The following is a 16,729-nucleotide window of genomic DNA, read 5'->3' as shown; positions in this document are numbered from 1 at the left end:
CCGGGAGAGAGACAGGCACTTTGGGCAACACGGAGGCCGAGAGAGAGACAGGCACTTCGGGCAACACGGAGGCCGAGAGAGAGACGGGCACTTCAGGCAGCGCGGAGGCCGGGAGAGAGACAGGCAGTTCAGGCAGCGTGGAGGCAGAGAGAGAGACCGGCAGTTCGAGCAGCGCGGAGGTCGAGAGAGAGACAGGCACTTCAGGCAACATGGAGGCCGAGAGAGAGACAGGCAGTTCGGGCAGCGCGGAGGTCGAGAGAGAGACAGGCACTTCAGGCAACATGGAGGCCGAGAGAGAGACAGGCACTTCAGGCAGCGCGGAGGGGCAGACGGCGAGGGGCGAGGGGCAGGAGGGGCAGACGGCGAGGGGCGAGGGGCAGGGGGGGGAGGGCGCGGAGGGGCTGGCGTCCCAGGTGCTCAGCGAGAGCCTGCGGGAGCTGGAGGAGGAGGAGGAGGAGGAGGAAGAGGACTGGGAGAGCTGCTCCCAGAGGCAGGAGTCCGGACGGGACGCTGGAGGAGACGAGCCGGGCCAGCGGGTCCAGTCCCAGGGGCAGAGGGGCAGCGGAGCGACAGGAGAGGGGGGCAGGGAGAGGAGAGGAAGAGGAGGAGGAGGAAGAGGAGCACCGATCGGGCCCGGAGAGAGAGGGGCGGGCTGGTGGGGGCCGGGGGGGAGGGGCGACCGGAGGACGGACAGGCCCGGCTGCCAACCCGGAGACGGGCGGAGGAGCTGGGAGCCAATGGGCGCGCGGAGGCGGGACCTGCGCCCCTGCGAGAGCAGCCGCGATTGGAGGAGCCGCCGCGGAGAGGGCGGGGCCAGAGCCGAGGGTGAGCAGGCGGCCACTGGGGTGTCGCCCCGGTACCGCAGCGCCGAGCCCCTCGGCCCGGGCCTCCGGGGTGAAACTGTAGTCCTCATCCTACACCGTACTGCAGGGACGCCACACCGCGCAGCGCGGCCGATCCGCCCCGCTCGGTGCATCGCCAGAGCCGTCACATCCCCTCCCTCCCTCCCGCCGCACGCCGCTCTGGGCCCCGGGCCGGCCGCTGGGCGGGGCCCGGATCCCCGCCCTCGCCCGGGCGCCCCCGCCCCGCTCGGCGCCGCCTCCCCCCCGCCCGCTCCTGCACGGCGGCTTCCCGGCGCGCCGCGGCCTAGTCCCCGAGCGGCGCCCAGCGGCACACACGCACACACGGCAGCGAGCGGCAGCGCCAACATGCACATCAAAGCAGGTACTTCAGGCGTCTCCCGCCCGGCCCGGCCCGGCCCGGCACTCGGGCTTCCGGGCGCGACGCGAAGCTTTCCCCCGTGTGGGTCTGCGGAGTTTCCCCTGAGCGGGCAGCCCGTGGGAGCCGTGTTCTGACCCGGTTCGGGCGGCAGTCGGGAGCCCCGCCACAGCGGCGGTTGTGTACCGGGGGGTGGCGAGGTTAGGGAGCGTTTGGAAAAGGGAGAAAAAAAAAACCACCTCCTCTCAGCTTTCTTTCGCGTTCCGCCGTGTTTTTCGGCGGCCCTGGCTCGGTTTCTCCGTGGGTCGCGGTGCCGGTGCCGGTGCCGGCCGGGTGTTCTGGTGGCTCTGGGCCGGGCGGCCAAACTTTTCTGGAAGAGTCTGGAAACTCGCCGCCCGGCGGGGGAGAGGGACGGGACGGGCCCGGACCGGACCGGGGCCACCACAGCCCCCCACTCCTCCTCCTCCTCCTCCCCAGCCTGGGGAGCTGGCCTGGGGAGGGGGGGGTCCCCGTTTCTGTGTGGAAACCGGACCCCGTGAGGCTCCCCCCCCCGCCCGCCTCTCTCCCCCGAACCGGCCCGGACGGCCGCTCGCTGCCCCCTCGCACACACTGTCCCCGCCGCCTGGGGGGGCACTGCCGCCGCCGTCCCTGGGGGGCTTGTTAGAGGGGGAAAATAACTTTGAACGCCGTGGCGGGGGGGCGGCGGGCATGTTTCCGTGCGAACGGGGCGCCGGCGAGTTTCTTTCCGAGGTCAGGCGGCGAGGCGGAAGCGGCGGGCGCCCCCTGCTGGCCGGAGGCGAGTCCGCGGCGCCTCGCTGCCAGATCCTGCTCCCGCTCCGCGGCCGCGGGCCCGGGCGCGCCTGCCACATAGTGCTCCCGCAGGGTCTGGCCGGCGGAACGTCACGGGCCGTGGGCCGTGGGCTGTGGGCTGTGGGCTGGGGGCCCGCTCTGCCCAGCGCAGCCCTGGACTGCAGCCTAGGCGTTGAGCTCCTGCAGCAGTGTCTCTGTGGCTCAGTGTAGTGTGAAAATCTGTCTGTATTCATGTACTGTACAATGTCAGTGTATCTGTATTAACCCCTCTCTCGGTGCAGTGTTAATGTACTGGAGTGTCCAGTCAGTGTGTGTGTATTAACCCCTCTCTCTCTCAGTGCAGTGTTAATGTACTGGAGTGTCCAGTCAGTGTGTCTGTATTAACCCCTCTCTCTCTCAGTGCAGTGTTAATGTACTGGAGTGTCCAGTCAGTGTGTCTGTATTAACCCCTCTCTCTCTCAGTGCAGTGTTAATGTACTGGAGTGTCCAGTCAGTGTGTCTGTATTAACCCCTCTCTCTCTCAGTGTAGTGTTCATGTACTGGAGTGTCCAGTCAGTGTGTCTGTATTAACCCCTCTCTCTCTCAGTGTAGTGTTCATGTACTGGAGTGTCCAGTCAGTGTGTCTGTATTAACCCCTCTCTCTCTCTCAGTGCAGTGTTCATGTACTGAAGTGTCCAGTCAGTGTGTCTGTATTAACCCCTCTCTCTCTCAGTGCAGTGTTAATGTACTGGAGTGTCCAGTCAGTGTGTGTGTGTATTAACCCCTCTCTCTCTCTCAGTGCAGTGTTAATGTACTGGAGTGTCCAGTCAGTGTGTCTGTATTAACCCCTCTCTCTCTCTCAGTGCAGTGTTCATGTACTGGAGTGTCCAGTCAGTGTGTCTGTATGAACCCCTCTCTCTCTCAGTGCAGTGTTAATGTACTGGAGTGTCCAGTCAGTGTGTGTGTATTAACCCCTCTCTCTCTCAGTGCAGTGTTAATGTACTGGAGTGTCCACTCAGTGTGTGTGTATTAACCCCTCTCTCTCAGTGCAGTGTTAATGTACTGGAGTGTCCAGTCAGTGTGTCTGTATTAACCCCTCTCTCTCTCTCAGTGCAGTGTTAATGTACTGGAGTGTCCAGTCAGTGTGTCTGTATTAACCCCTCTCTCTCAGTGCAGTGTTAATGTACTGGAGTGTCCAGTCAGTGTGTCTGTATTAACCCCTCTCTCTCTCAGTGCAGTGTTAATGTACTGGAGTGTCCAGTCAGTGTGTCTGTATTAACCCCTCTCTCTCAGTGCAGTGTTAATGTACTGGAGTGTCCAGTCAGTGTGTGTGTATGAACCCCTCTCTCTCTCTCAGTGCAGTGTTAATGTACTGGAGTGTCCAGTCAGTGTGTCTGTATTAACCCCTCTCTCTCTCTCAGTGCAGTGTTAATGTACTGGAGTGTCCAGTCAGTGTGTCTGTATTAACCCCTCTCTCTCTCTCAGTGCAGTGTTAATGTACTGGAGTGTCCAGTCAGTGTGTCTGTATTAACCCCTCTCTCTCAGTGCAGTGTTAATGTACTGGAGTGTCCAGTCAGTGTGTGTGTATTAACCCCTCTCTCTCAGTGCAGTGTTAATGTACTGGAGTGTCCAGTCAGTGTGTGTGTATTAACCCCTCTCTCTCTCTCAGTGCAGTGTTAATGTACTGGAGTGTCCAGTCAGTGTGTGTGTATTAACCCCTCTCTCTCTCAGTGCAGTGTTAATGTACTGGAGTGTCCAGTCACTGTGTCTGTATTAACCCCTCTCTCTCTCAGTGCAGTGTTAATGTACTGGAGTGTCCAGTCAGTGTGTGTGTATGAACCCCTCTCTCTCTCAGTGCAGTGTTAATGTACTGGAGTGTCCAGTCAGTGTGTGTGTATTAACCCCTCTCTCTCTCAGTGCAGTGTTAATGTACTGGAGGGTCCAGTCAGTGTGTGTGTATTAACCCCTCTCTCTCTCAGTGCAGTGTTAATGTACTGGAGTGTCCAGTCAGTGTGTGTGTATTAACCCCTCTCTCTCTCAGTGCAGTGTTAATGTACTGGAGTGTCCAGTCAGTGTGTCTGTATTAACCCCTCTCTCTCTCAGTGCAGTGTTAATGTACTGGAGTGTGCAGTCAGTGTGTGTGTATTAACCCCTCTCTCTCTCAGTGCAGTGTTAATGTACTGGAGTGTCCAGTCAGTGTGTGTGTATTAACCCCTCTCTCTCTCAGTGCAGTGTTAATGTACTGGAGTGTCCAGTCAGTGTGTGTGTATTAACCCCTCTCTCTCTCAGTGCAGTGTTAATGTACTGGAGTGTCCAGTCAGTGTGTGTGTATGAACCCCTCTCTCTCTCAGTGCAGTGTTAATGTACTGGAGTGTCCAGTCAGTGTGTGTGTATTAACCCCTCTCTCTCTCAGTGCAGTGTTAATGTACTGGAGTGTCCAGTCAGTGTGTGTGTATTAACCCCTCTCTCTCCCTCTCAGTGCAGTGTTAATGTACTGGAGTGTCCAGTCAGTGTGTGTGTATTAACCCCTCTCTCTCTCAGTGCAGTGTTAATGTACTGGAGTGTGCAGTCAGTGTGTGTGTATTAACCCCTCTCTCTCTCAGTGCAGTGTTAATGTACTGGAGTGTCCAGTCAGTGTGTGTGTATTAACCCCTCTCTCTCTCAGTGCAGTGTTAATGTACTGGAGTGTCCAGTCAGTGTGTGTGTATTAACCCCTCTCTCTCTCAGTGCAGTGTTAATGTACTGGAGTGTCCAGTCAGTGTGTGTGTATTAACCCCTCTCTCTCTCAGTGCAGTGTTAATGTACTGGAGTGTCCAGTCAGTGTGTGTGTATTAACCCCTCTCTCTCTCAGTGCAGTGTTAATGTACTGGAGTGTCCAGTCAGTGTGTGTGTATTAACCCCTCTCTCTCTCAGTGCAGTGTTAATGTACTGGAGTGTCCAGTCAGTGTGTGTGTATTAACCCCTCTCTCTCTCAGTGCAGTGTTAATGTACTGGAGTGTCCAGTCAGTGTGTGTGTATTAACCCCTCTCTCTCTCAGTGCAGTGTTAATGTACTGGAGTGTCCAGTCAGTGTGTGTGTATTAACCCCTCTCTCTCTCAGTGCAGTGTTAATGTACTGGAGTGTCCAGTCAGTGTGTCTGTATTAACCCCTCTCTCTCTCTCAGTGCAGTGTTAATGTACTGGAGTGTCCAGTCAGTGTGTGTGTATTAACCCCTCTCTCTCTCAGTGCAGTGTTAATGTACTGGAGTGTCCAGTCAGTGTGTGTATTAACCCCTCTCTCTCTCAGTGCAGTGTTAATGTACTGGAGTGTCCAGTCAGTGTGTGTGTATTAACCCCTCTCTCTCAGTGCAGTGTTAATGTACTGGAGTGTCCAGTCAGTGTGTCTGTATTAACCCCTCTCTCTCTCAGTGCAGTGTTAATGTACTGGAGTGTCCAGTCAGTGTGTGTGTATTAACCCCTCTCTCTCTCAGTGCAGTGTTAATGTACTGGAGTGTCCAGTCAGTGTGTCTGTATTAACCCCTCTCTCTCTCAGTGCAGTGTTAATGTACTGGAGTGTGCAGTCAGTGTGTGTGTATTAACCCCTCTCTCTCTCTCAGTGCAGTGTTAATGTACTGGAGTGTCCAGTCAGTGTGTGTGTATTAACCCCTCTCTCTCTCAGTGCAGTGTTAATGTACTGGAGTGTCCAGTCAGTGTGTGTGTATTAACCCCTCTCTCTCTCAGTGCAGTGTTAATGTACTGGAGTGTCCAGTCAGTGTGTGTGTATTAACCCCTCTCTCTCTCAGTGCAGTGTTAATGTACTGGAGTGTCCAGTCAGTGTGTGTGTATTAACCCCTCTCTCTCTCAGTGCAGTGTTAATGTACTGGAGTGTCCAGTCAGTGTGTGTGTATTAACCCCTCTCTCTCTCAGTGCAGTGTTAATGTACTGTAGTGTCCAGTCAGTGTGTGTGTATTAACCCCTCTCTCTCTCAGTGCAGTGTTAATGTACTGGAGTGTCCAGTCAGTGTGTCTGTATTAACCCCTCTCTCTCTCTCAGTGCAGTGTTAATGTACTGGAGTGTCCAGTCAGTGTGTGTATTAACCCCTCTCTCTCTCAGTACAGTGTTAATGTACTGGAGTGTCCAGTCAGTGTGTCTGTATTAACCCCTCTCTCTCTCTCAGTGCAGTGTTCATGTACTGGAGTGTCCAGTCAGTGTGTCTGTATTAACCCCTCTCTCTCTCTCAGTGCAGTGTTAATGTACTGGAGTGTCCAGTCAGTGTGTGTGTATTAACCCCTCTCTCTCAGTGCAGTGTTAATGTACTGGAGTGTCCAGTCAGTGTGTGTATTAACCCCTCTCTCTCTCTCTCAGTGCAGTGTTAATGTACTGGAGTGTCCAGTCAGTGTGTGTATTAACCCCTCTCTCTCTCAGTGCAGTGTTAATGTACTGGAGTGTCCAGTCAGTGTGTCTGTATTAACCCCTCTCTCTCTCTCAGTGCAGTGTTCATGTACTGGAGTGTCCAGTCAGTGTGTCTGTATTAACCCCTCTCTCTCTCTCAGTACAGTGTTAATGTACTGGAGTGTCCAGTCAGTGTGTGTATTAACCCCTCTCTCTCTCTCTCAGTGCAGTGTTAATGTACTGGAGTGTCCAGTCAGTGTGTGTATTAACCCCTCTCTCTCTCAGTGCAGTGTTAATGTACTGGAGTGTCCAGTCAGTGTGTGTGTATTAACCCCTCTCTCTCTCAGTGCAGTGTTAATGTACTGGAGTGTCCAGTCAGTGTGTGTGTATTAACCCCTCTCTCTCTCAGTGCAGTGTTAATGTACTGGAGTGTCCAGTCAGTGTGTGTGTATTAACCCCTCTCTCTCTCAGTGCAGTGTTAATGTACTGGAGTGTCCAGTCAGTGTGTCTGTATTAACCCCTCTCTCTCTCTCTCAGTGCAGTGTTAATGTACTGGAGTGTCCAGTCAGTGTGTGTGTATTAACCCCTCTCTCTCTCAGTGCAGTGTTAATGTACTGGAGTGTCCAGTCAGTGTGTGTGTATTAACCCCTCTCTCTCTCAGTGCAGTGTTAATGTACTGGAGTGTCCAGTCAGTGTGTGTGTATTAACCCCTCTCTCTCTCAGTGCAGTGTTAATGTACTGGAGTGTCCAGTCAGTGTGTGTGTATGAACCCCTCTCTCTCAGTGCAGTGTTAATGTACTGGAGTGTCCAGTCAGTGTGTGTGTATTAACCCCTCTCTCTCTCAGTGCAGTGTTAATGTACTGGAGTGTCCAGTCAGTGTGTGTGTATTAATCCCTCTCTCTCTCAGTGCAGTGTTAATGTACTGGAGTGTCCAGTCAGTGTGTGTGTATTAACCCCTCTCTCTCTCTCAGTGCAGTGTTAATGTACTGGAGTGTCCAGTCAGTGTGTGTGTATGAACCCCTCTCTCTCAGTGCAGTGTTAATGTACTGGAGTGTCCAGTCAGTGTGTGTGTATTAACCCCTCTCTCTCTCAGTGCAGTGTTAATGTACTGGAGTGTCCAGTCAGTGTGTGTGTATTAACCCCCCTCTCTCTCAGTGCAGTGTTAATGTACTGGAGTGTCCAGTCAGTGTGTCTGTATTAACCCCTCTCTCTCTCAGTGCAGTGTTCATGTACTGGAGTGTCCAGTCAGTGTGTGTGTATTAACCCCTCTCTCTCTCAGTGCAGTGTTAATGTACTGGAGTGTCCAGTCAGTGTGTGTATTAACCCCTCTCTCTCTCAGTGCAGTGTTAATGTACTGGAGTGTCCAGTCAGTGTGTGTGTATGAACCCCTCTCTCTCTCAGTGCAGTGTTAATGTACTGGAGTGTCCAGTCAGTGTGTCTGTATTAACCCCTCTCTCTCTCTCAGTGCAGTGTTAATGTACTGGAGTGTGCAGTCAGTGTGTGTGTATTAACCCCTCTCTCTCTCAGTGCAGTGTTAATGTACTGGAGTGTCCAGTCAGTGTGTGTGTATTAACCCCTCTCTCTCTCAGTGCAGTGTTAATGTACTGGAGTGTCCAGTCAGTGTGTCTGTATTAACCCCTCTCTCTCTCAGTGCAGTGTTAATGTACTGGAGTGTCCAGTCAGTGTGTGTGTATTAACCCCTCTCTCTCTCAGTGCAGTGTTAATGTACTGGAGTGTCCAGTCAGTGTGTGTGTATTAACCCCTCTCTCTCTCAGTGCAGTGTTAATGTACTGGAGTGTCCAGTCAGTGTGTGTGTATTAACCCCTCTCTCTCAGTGCAGTGTTAATGTACTGGAGTGTCCAGTCAGTGTGTCTGTATTAACCCCTCTCTCTCTCAGTGCAGTGTTAATGTACTGGAGTGTCCAGTCAGTGTGTCTGTATTAACCCCTCTCTCTCTCAGTGCAGTGTTAATGTACTGGAGTGTCAAGTCGGTGTGTGTGTATTAACCCCTCTCTCTCTCAGTGCAGTGTTAATGTACTGGAGTGTCCAGTCAGTGTGTCTGTATTAACCCCTCTCTCTCTCAGTGCAGTGTTAATGTACTGGAGTGTCCAGTCAGTGTGTGTGTATTAACCCCTCTCTCTCTCAGTGCAGTGTTCATGTACTGGAGTGTCCAGTCAGTGTGTGTGTATTAACCCCCCTCTCTCTCAGTGCAGTGTTAATGTACTGGAGTGTCCAGTCAGTGTGTGTGTATTAACCCCTCTCTCTCTCAGTGCAGTGTTCATGTACTGGAGTGTCCAGTCAGTGTGTGTGTATTAACCCCTCTCTCTCTCTCTCAGTGCAGTGTTAATGTACTGGAGTGTCCAGTCAGTGTGTCTGTATGAACCCCTCTCTCTCTCAGTGCAGTGTTAATGTACTGGAGTGTCCAGTCAGTGTGTGTGTATTAACCCCTCTCTCTCTCTCAGTGCAGTGTTAATGTACTGGAGTGTCCAGTCAGTGTGTCTGTATGAACCCCTCTCTCTCTCAGTGCAGTGTTAATGTACTGGAGTGTCCAGTCAGTGTGTCTGTATTAACCCCTCTCTCTCTCAGTGCAGTGTTCATGTACTGGAGTGTCCAGTCAGTGTGTCTGTATGAACCCCTCTCTCTCTCAGTGCAGTGTTCATGTACTGGAGTGTCCAGTCAGTGTGTGTATTAACCCCTCTCTCTCTCTCAGTGCAGTGTTGATGTACTGGAGTGTCCAGTCAGTGTGTCTGTATTAACCCCTCTCTCTCTCAGTGCAGTGTTCATGTACTGGAGTGTCCAGTCAGTGTGTCTGTATGAACCCCTCTCTCTCTCAGTGCAGTGTTCATGTACTGGAGTGTCCAGTCAGTGTGTGTATTAACCCCTCTCTCTCTCTCAGTGCAGTGTTGATGTACTGGAGTGTCCAGTCAGTGTGTGTATTAACCCCTCTCTCTCTCTCTCAGGGTCCTGGGAGTCCAGTGTGTGTGATCCAGCCCCAGAGACGGTGTCTCTCTCTGACCGCTGTCCTCTCGCCTCCTCCGGTCAGCACATCCGGAACCGCCGCCTGTCCCCGGGCGCCGGGGGCGCGGGGGGCGGCGGCGGGGGGGGGGTCAAGCAGCCCGGCGGCCCCCCGCCCTCGCCCGTGTACCCCCACCGGCCGCCCCGCGAGAGGCGCTGGGTGTTCCGGGGGCTGGAGCAGGCGCCCCGCCGGAGCCCCCCGCCGCCGCCCGCGGCCCCCCAGCGGGCGGGGGACACCTGGACCCTGCTGCGGCCCCCCCCGGCCTTCCCCGTGCAGGACAGCCCGGCCAAGCTGCTGCCCGCCGTCAGCTACGCCTCCAAGGTGAAGAGGGGCCGGGCCCCGGGGGCCCCCGGGGAGGCCCCCGCCCTGGGGGCGCTGCTGCACAACCAGTGGGGGCTCAGCTTCATCAGCGACGCCCCCCCGGGCCCGGCCACGCCCCCCCCACGCAGCGGCGACGCCGATAGGCTGGCCCCGGCCCCGGCCACGCCCCTCCGCGCTCCGGGGCTGCCCGTTGGCCGGCTGGCGGAGGGGGCGGGCACAGAGGAGGAGAGCTCCGCCCAGCTGCTCCTGAGCTGTCGCCACCTGGTGGAGGCGCTGCGCTACCACAGCCGCGGTGAGTGCCTGGTGGAGCTGGCCTGGCGCCCAGGGGGACAGCTGTCCAGTCCTGTTACTCCAGGGGGACAGCTGTCCAGTCCTGTTACAGCGGGGGGGACAGCTGTCCAGTCCTGTTACTCCAGGGGGACAGCTGTCCAGTCCTGTTACTCCAGGGGGACAGCTGTCCAGTCCTGTTACTCCAGGGGGAGAGCAGGTCCAGTCCTGTTACTCCAGGGGGACAGCAGGTCCAGTCCTGTTACAGCGGGGGGACAGCTGGTCCAGTCCTGTTACACCGGGGGGACAGCTGGTCCAGTCCTGTTACTCCAGGGGGACAGCTGTCCAGTCCTGTTACTCCAGGGGGACAGTAGGTCCAGTCCTGTTACACAAGGGGGACAGCTGTCCAGTCCTGTTACACCGGGGGGACAGCAGGTCCAGTCCTGTTACTCCAGGGGGACAGCTGTCCAGTCCTGTTACTCCAGGGGGACAGCTGGTCCAGTCCTGTTACTCCAGGGGGAGAGTAGGTTCAGTCCTGTTACTCCAGGGCGACAGCTGTCCAGTCCTGTTACTCCAGGGGGACAGCAGGTCCAGTCCTGTTACTCCAGGGGGACAGCAGGTCCAGTCCTGTTATTCCACGGGGAGAGCTGGTCCAGTCCTGTTACTCCAGGAGGAGAGCTGGTCCAGTCCTGTTACTCCAGGAGGAGAGCTGGTCCAGTCCTGTTACTCCAGTGGGAGAGTAGGTTCAGTCCTGTTACTCCAGGGGGAGAGTAGGTCCAGTCCTGTTACTCCAGGAGGAGAGCTGGTCCAGTCCTGTTACTCCAGGAGGAGAGCTGGTCCAGTCCTGTTACTCCAGGAAGAGAGCTGGTCCAGTCCTGTTACTCCAGTGGGAGAGTAGGTTCAGTCCTGTTACTCCAGGGGGAGAGTAGGTTCAGTCCTGTTACTCCAGGAGGAGAGCTGGTCCAGTCCTGTTACTCCAGGAGGACAGCTGGTCCAGTGGCTCAGGTCCGGTCCTGTTGGACCAGGAGGACAGCTGGTCCAGTGGCTCAGGTCGGGTTCTGTCGGGCCAGGAGGAATATGGACCTGTGGTCAGTGTGGTTCTGTTGGGCCGGGAGCAGGGAGGGCTGGCGGGCTGTGGGTCAGTGGGTCAGTGGGTGTGCTCGGGCTGACCCCTGTCTCTGTTCTTTCCAGAGTGGGAGCTGGTGTGCACCCGACACAGAGGAGGTGAGTGTCTCCCTGTCTGTCTGTCTGTCTGGGGGTGTGGGGGCTCAGCCGGGGGTCACTCTCTCTGTCTGTCTGTCTGTCTGTCTGTCTGTCTGGGGGTGTGGGGGCTCACCTGGGGGTCACTCTGTCTGTCTGTCTGTCTGTCTGGGGGTGTGGGGGCTCAGCTGGGGGTCACTCTGTCTGTCTGTCTGTCTGGGGGTGTGGGGGCTCAGCCGGGGGTCATCTGTCTGTCTGTCTGTCTGTCTGTCTGTCTGTCTGTCTGTCTGTCTGTCTGTCTGTCTGGGGGTGTGGGGGCTCACCTGGGGGTCACTCTGTCTGTCTGTCTGTCTGGGGGTGTGGGGGCTCAGCTGGGGGTCACTCTGTCTGTCTGTCTGTCTGGGGGTGTGGGGGCTCAGCCGGGGGTCACTCTGTCTGTCTGTCTGTCTGTCTGTCTGTCTGTCTGTCTGTCTGTCTGTCTGGGGTGTGGGGGCTCAGCCGGGGGTCACTCTCTCTGTCTGTCTGTCTGTCTGGGGGTGTGGGGGCTCAGCTGGGGGTCACTCTGTCTGTCTGTCTGTCTGGGGGTGTGGGGGCTCAGCTGGGGGTCACTCTAACGCCTCTGTGTCCCATCGTCTCCACAGATCCGACCAAGGTGGTGTGGTATCAGGATCCCCTGGACGGGCCTGCCTGACACACACACACACACAGTACACACTGACAGGAACAGACACACACACACACAGACACACAGTATACACTGACAGGAACAGACACACACACACAGTACACACTGACAGGAACAGACACACAGTACACACAGACACACAGTACACACTGACAGGAACAGACACACAGTAGACACTGACAGGAACAGACACAGACACACAGTATACACTGACAGGAACAGACACTCACACACACAGACACACAGTATACACTGACAGGAACACACACACACACACACAGTACAGGCGCAGATGATTCTGTAGCTGTGAGGACCTCTCACACACACACACACACACAGCACAGGTGCAGATGATTCTGTAGCTGTGAGGGCCTCACACACACACATGCAGCGGAGTTAACCCTTGAGCTGCCGGAGGGAGAGAGTGAGCAAACAGACGCTGGCGCTGGACATTCTCCTGCAGACCTCAGGGACCGCCTGGGCTCGGCTGGCCTGGCCTGGCCTCAGCTCATCTGGGCTCGGCTGGCCTGGCCTGGAGGCGCACTTTACAGGAAGAGCCCCCTGTTCCCCGTGAGGGGTCGGCGCTGAAGGACACCCCCTCCGCTCTCCGAGAGACTCTCCGAAGCCGGGCCTCGTGCCCTGGTCCCGGTCCCGGAGACGCCGGAGGGGTCCCGTCTGTTTCCGAACGGAAGGAATGGCGGACTTGCGGAACCCGGGGCGATTATCGTCGGGGGGGGGGGGGGGGGGTATGTGTCGATTTTCCCAGTGACTCTCATCTCGGTTCTTGCGGAGGCAGAGTTCCTGAAGGCTGCGGAGCGGCTGGTGGTCTTTGGACAGCTGTGTCAGCTTGAGGAAGGATGGGGGGCTTCGCTGATGCCAGTCTCTGCCTGCGTACCGCCTCGCCTGCCCACCCTTAGCCATGTAATGACTTCCCAGTTGTACTCAGGGTCACACTGCCCCCCACAGGCCTGGAGGACCAGCTGCACCTGATGTCACCTGCAGGAGAGAGGAGCTGCAGTCAGACTCCTGTGTGTCTCTGAGTCCAGACAGTGAAGCCCCTCAGAGTGTCACCGCTGGGCTCCAGCAGAGCTCAGGGCTGAGTCTGTAGGGGCTGCAGTCTGACCCCCCACCCCAGACACTGACTCTCACACACAGTCAGGGTCACACTGCCCCCCACCCCAGACACTGACTCTCACACACACTCAGGGTCACACTGACCCCCCACAGGCCAGGACACTGACTCTCACACACAGTCAGGGTCACACTGCCCCCCACAGGCCCAGACACTGACTCTCACACACAGTCAGGGTCACACTGCCCCCCACAGGCCCAGACACTGACTCTCACACACAGTCAGGGTCACACTGCCCCCCACAGGCCCAGACACTGACTCTCACACACAGTCAGGGTCACACTGCCCCCCACAGGCCTGGAGGACCAGCTGCACCTGATGTCACCTGCAGGAGAGAGGAGCTGCAGTCAGACTCCTGTGTCTCCCCTGTGTGAGTCCAGACAGTGAAACCCCTCAGAGTCTCACCCCCACAGCTCAGGGGACAGCAGGACTTATACTATGGGCAGAGAGGACACGGCTCCTGGTACACTGCAGTCAGTGTGGAGGTCTACAAGTGCAGCGTCTCTCCGGGCACTGTGGGGGCTGTAGTCTCTTGAGAGGGAAGGGCAGTGTGGGAGCTGTAGTTTCTCAGGCCTGGGACTATGGGAGCTGTAGTCCCCTGCGGTGGGCTTTGTGGGAACTGTAGTGTCAGCTGTCCGGTGAAGTTGGGACACGAACAGACCCGCAGCCCTGTTGTCCTGGAATCGAGTCCAGAGGCCTCCAGCGATCCTGCGATCCTCTTCTCCCTGTGATCCGCTGCTGTGATGACCAGGTGGTCACTTGGTCCACTGCTTTCTATCTCAAGGTGGGGGGGGGGGTATTTAATTTAACTGTTGTATCTTCAGCGGGGGGGCTGATGGGGGCTTCAGTCTATAGACAGGAAGAGGCGGGCCTTGGGAGGGTTAGACAGAAGGAGTGCTTCCTGTCTGCCGCCTTTCTCAGTCTCGACCTGCGACCCACTGTAACAGAGTCAATAAATTCTCCTGCTTTTACAGTTTTACACTTCGAAATGTGTCCTCTTGTTTTTTGAAGCCCAGTTCCCCACCCCAGCCTGTACCCCACTCTCTGTACCCCGATTCCCTACACAGGGGACTGGATCTGTACTGACCAGCGGACTGGACACCCCTACTCTTACTGACAGTGTCCTGGGATCTGTACCGACCAGCGGACTGGACACCCCTACTCTTACTGACAGTGTCCTGGGATCTGTACCGACCAGCGGACTGGACACCCCTACTCTTACTGACAGTGTCCTGGGATCTGTACCGACCAGCGGACTGGACACCCCTACTCTTACTGACAGTGTCCTGGGATCTGTACCGACCAGCGGACTGGACACCCCTACTCTTACTGACAGTGTCCTGGGATCTGTACCGACCAGCGGACTGGACACCCCTACTCTTACTGACAGTGTCCTGGGATCTGTACCGACCAGCAGTCAGGACACCCCTGCTCTTACTGACAGTGTCCTGGGATCTGTACCGACCAGCGGACTGGACACCCCTACTCTTACTGACAGTGTCCTGGGATCTGTACCGACCAGCGGACTGGACACCCCTACTCTTACTGACAGTGTCCTGGGGTCTGTACTGACCAGCGGTCAGGACACCCCTACTCTTACTGACAGTGTCCTGGGATCTGTACTGACCAGCGGTCAGGACACCCCTACTCTTACTGACAGTGTCCTGGGATCTGTACTGACCAGCGGACTGGACACCCCTACTCTTACTGACAGTGTCCTGGGGTCTGTACTGACCAGCGGACTGGACACCCCTACTCTTACTGACAGTGTCCTGGGGTCTGTACTGACCAGCGGACTGGACACCCCTACTCTTACTGACAGTGTCCTGGGGTCTGTACTGACCAGCGGACTGGACACCCCTACTCTTACTGACAGTGTCCTGGGATCTGTACTGACCAGCAGTCAGGACACCCCTGCTCTTACTGACAGTGTCCTGGGATCTGTACTGACCAGCGGACTGGACACCCCTACTCTTACTGACAGTGTCCTGGGGTCTGTACTGACCAGCGGACTCAGAGAGGTCTCTGAGATACAGGAGCCCCATCCCAGGAAATCTGCACAGGGTACCCCCCCTCTGTCAGCACCCTCAGACCTGACCTGACCTGACCTCGCAGGCCAGTGGGGGCACCGTCGTGTACGCACTCACGAGTGAGTTCTGCTGGCCTCGTGCCATTGTCTCTGTACCCCTCCTCCTCCTCCTCCTCATCATCACCCCCCATCCTCCTCCTCCTCCTCCTCATCACCATCCCCCCCCATCCTCCTCCTCCTCCTCCTCATCACCGTCCCCCATCCTCCTCCTCCTCCTCATCACCCCCCATCCTCCTCTTCCTCCTCCTCCTCATCACCCCCCATCCCCCTCCTCCTCCTCCTCATCACCATCCTCCCCCTCCTCCGGTCTCCAGCAGCCGATGGGAGGCAGAGAGGAGGCCGCACGGCCACGGACAGCCGCCGGGGAGAGCAGGCCCTTTCCGACTCCACTCCCGCGCCTGACTCCAGCCCCGAAGCCCGCCGGGGCCGGCAGTGGACCGAGTCGAACCGGAGCCGGCGGCCCGAGCACCGAGCCAAGACGCGCAGCAGCGGCAGCAGCCCAGACTGGACCCCCGGAACCGCGGCTTGCGGGGCGAACCGGCTGCCTCAGGGTCGGGTCGGGTCTGGTCCGGTGCTGAGCTCGCCAGCCCCGACCCTCCTCCTCCTCCTCCTCCTGCGGCCCCGGGCGACCCGGCTCGGCGGCTCTGCCCGGCGCTCCCGTCCCCCCCTCGCCCGGAGACTCCAGCCCCTGCCCGCACCTCACCCCGACCGCAACCCGGCGAACACGAGTGTGCGTGAGGGAGAGAGGGAGCCTGTGCGTGTGTGTGTGTGTGTTTTTTTCCCCCAAGCCCGTTTTCCTGGAAAGCCGCAGCGACACCACCATGCCGTCCGGTTCCGGGACCCTGCGCCGGCCGGACCCGGAGCCCTGACGCCGCCCGCGTCGCCGCCCGGTGTCTCTTTGTCTTCTCGAGAAACGAGTCACATCCATCTCTTCCCTTTTAAAAAGAAAAAAAAACAACAACAACAACAGCAGCAACAACAACGACAACAAAACCCCCAACACTGACAGGACCGAGCCCCGTGGCTGCGCTCGCAAGGCCGGGCGGTCTCCCCGCTGTGCCCGGGGCGGCCGGAGCCGAGACACGATGGACCGGCTTCAGGCCGCCGCGGCCCCGGAGCCCCGCCGCTCGCCCGCCGGCCGCCGCCGATGAGCCCGGCCGCTGTCGGGGGGGAGAGGCCTCGCCGGGCGCCTTGTCGCCGGCCAGCTCCGCGCTTTCACCGCCGCTGTTCTGGCGGCGGCTGCTGCTGCTGCTGCTGCTGGGGTTTTTGGTGTGAATTTATTTATTTTAGTCCCTCTTTTTGGTTTTTGGTTTTTTTTTGTTTTTATTGTTGTTGTTTTCGTTTTCGGACGTGCGAGTCTGACTGACCGGCCCGCCCGGACCATGGTTGCTGTCCGGCTTTTACTTCGTTAAAAAGAGATTTTTTAAAAAAAATAATAATAATAAATGTAATAGTTGTTTTTTTTTTTTGGTTTGGGTGAAAAAAGAAGACGACGAGATGAGGGGGTGATTTTTTTAACGACCCCCTGACGAATCTCGGCAGCTACCTCATACCGCGTCTTGGAAAGCGAGTGTTTACATGGTTTTTAGGTTACCTTTTATATTACTGTCGTTGCTACTGTTATAATCTTTTTTTTTAAAAAA

The 16,729-nt window shown here is 56.9% G+C and overlaps 1 protein-coding gene across 1 annotated transcript; it reads left to right on the top strand.

Annotated features, from left to right (window-relative positions):
• Nucleotides 1-1,112: 1,112 nt before the first annotated feature.
• LOC148834071 (uncharacterized) lies at nucleotides 1,113-13,986 on the top strand. Its single transcript, XM_088917814.1, has 4 exons — nucleotides 1,113-1,224; nucleotides 9,337-10,005; nucleotides 11,172-11,204; nucleotides 11,822-13,986. Exons 1-4 carry the CDS (start codon nucleotides 1,209-1,211, stop codon nucleotides 11,869-11,871), a joined length of 768 nt encoding a protein of 255 aa, XP_088773940.1. The 5' UTR covers nucleotides 1,113-1,208; the 3' UTR covers nucleotides 11,872-13,986.
• Nucleotides 13,987-16,729: the final 2,743 nt, after the last annotated feature.

Source organism: Atractosteus spatula, chromosome 5 (genome assembly GCF_055471065.1).
Source record: "Atractosteus spatula isolate fAtrSpa1 chromosome 5, fAtrSpa1.hap1, whole genome shotgun sequence".
Lineage (NCBI taxonomy): Eukaryota > Metazoa > Chordata > Actinopteri > Semionotiformes > Lepisosteidae > Atractosteus > Atractosteus spatula.
This window is presented reverse-complemented; position numbering and strand designations above follow the sequence as displayed.

Excerpts from the sequence above, each read along its gene's own strand:
- LOC148834071 (XM_088917814.1), top strand. Across the intron at positions 10,006-11,171 it reads GCTGCGCTACCACAGCCGCG|AGTGGGAGCTGGTGTGCACC; the intron begins GTGAGTGCCTGG and ends TGTTCTTTCCAG. Across the intron at positions 11,205-11,821 it reads GTGCACCCGACACAGAGGAG|ATCCGACCAAGGTGGTGTGG; the intron begins GTGAGTGTCTCC and ends TCGTCTCCACAG.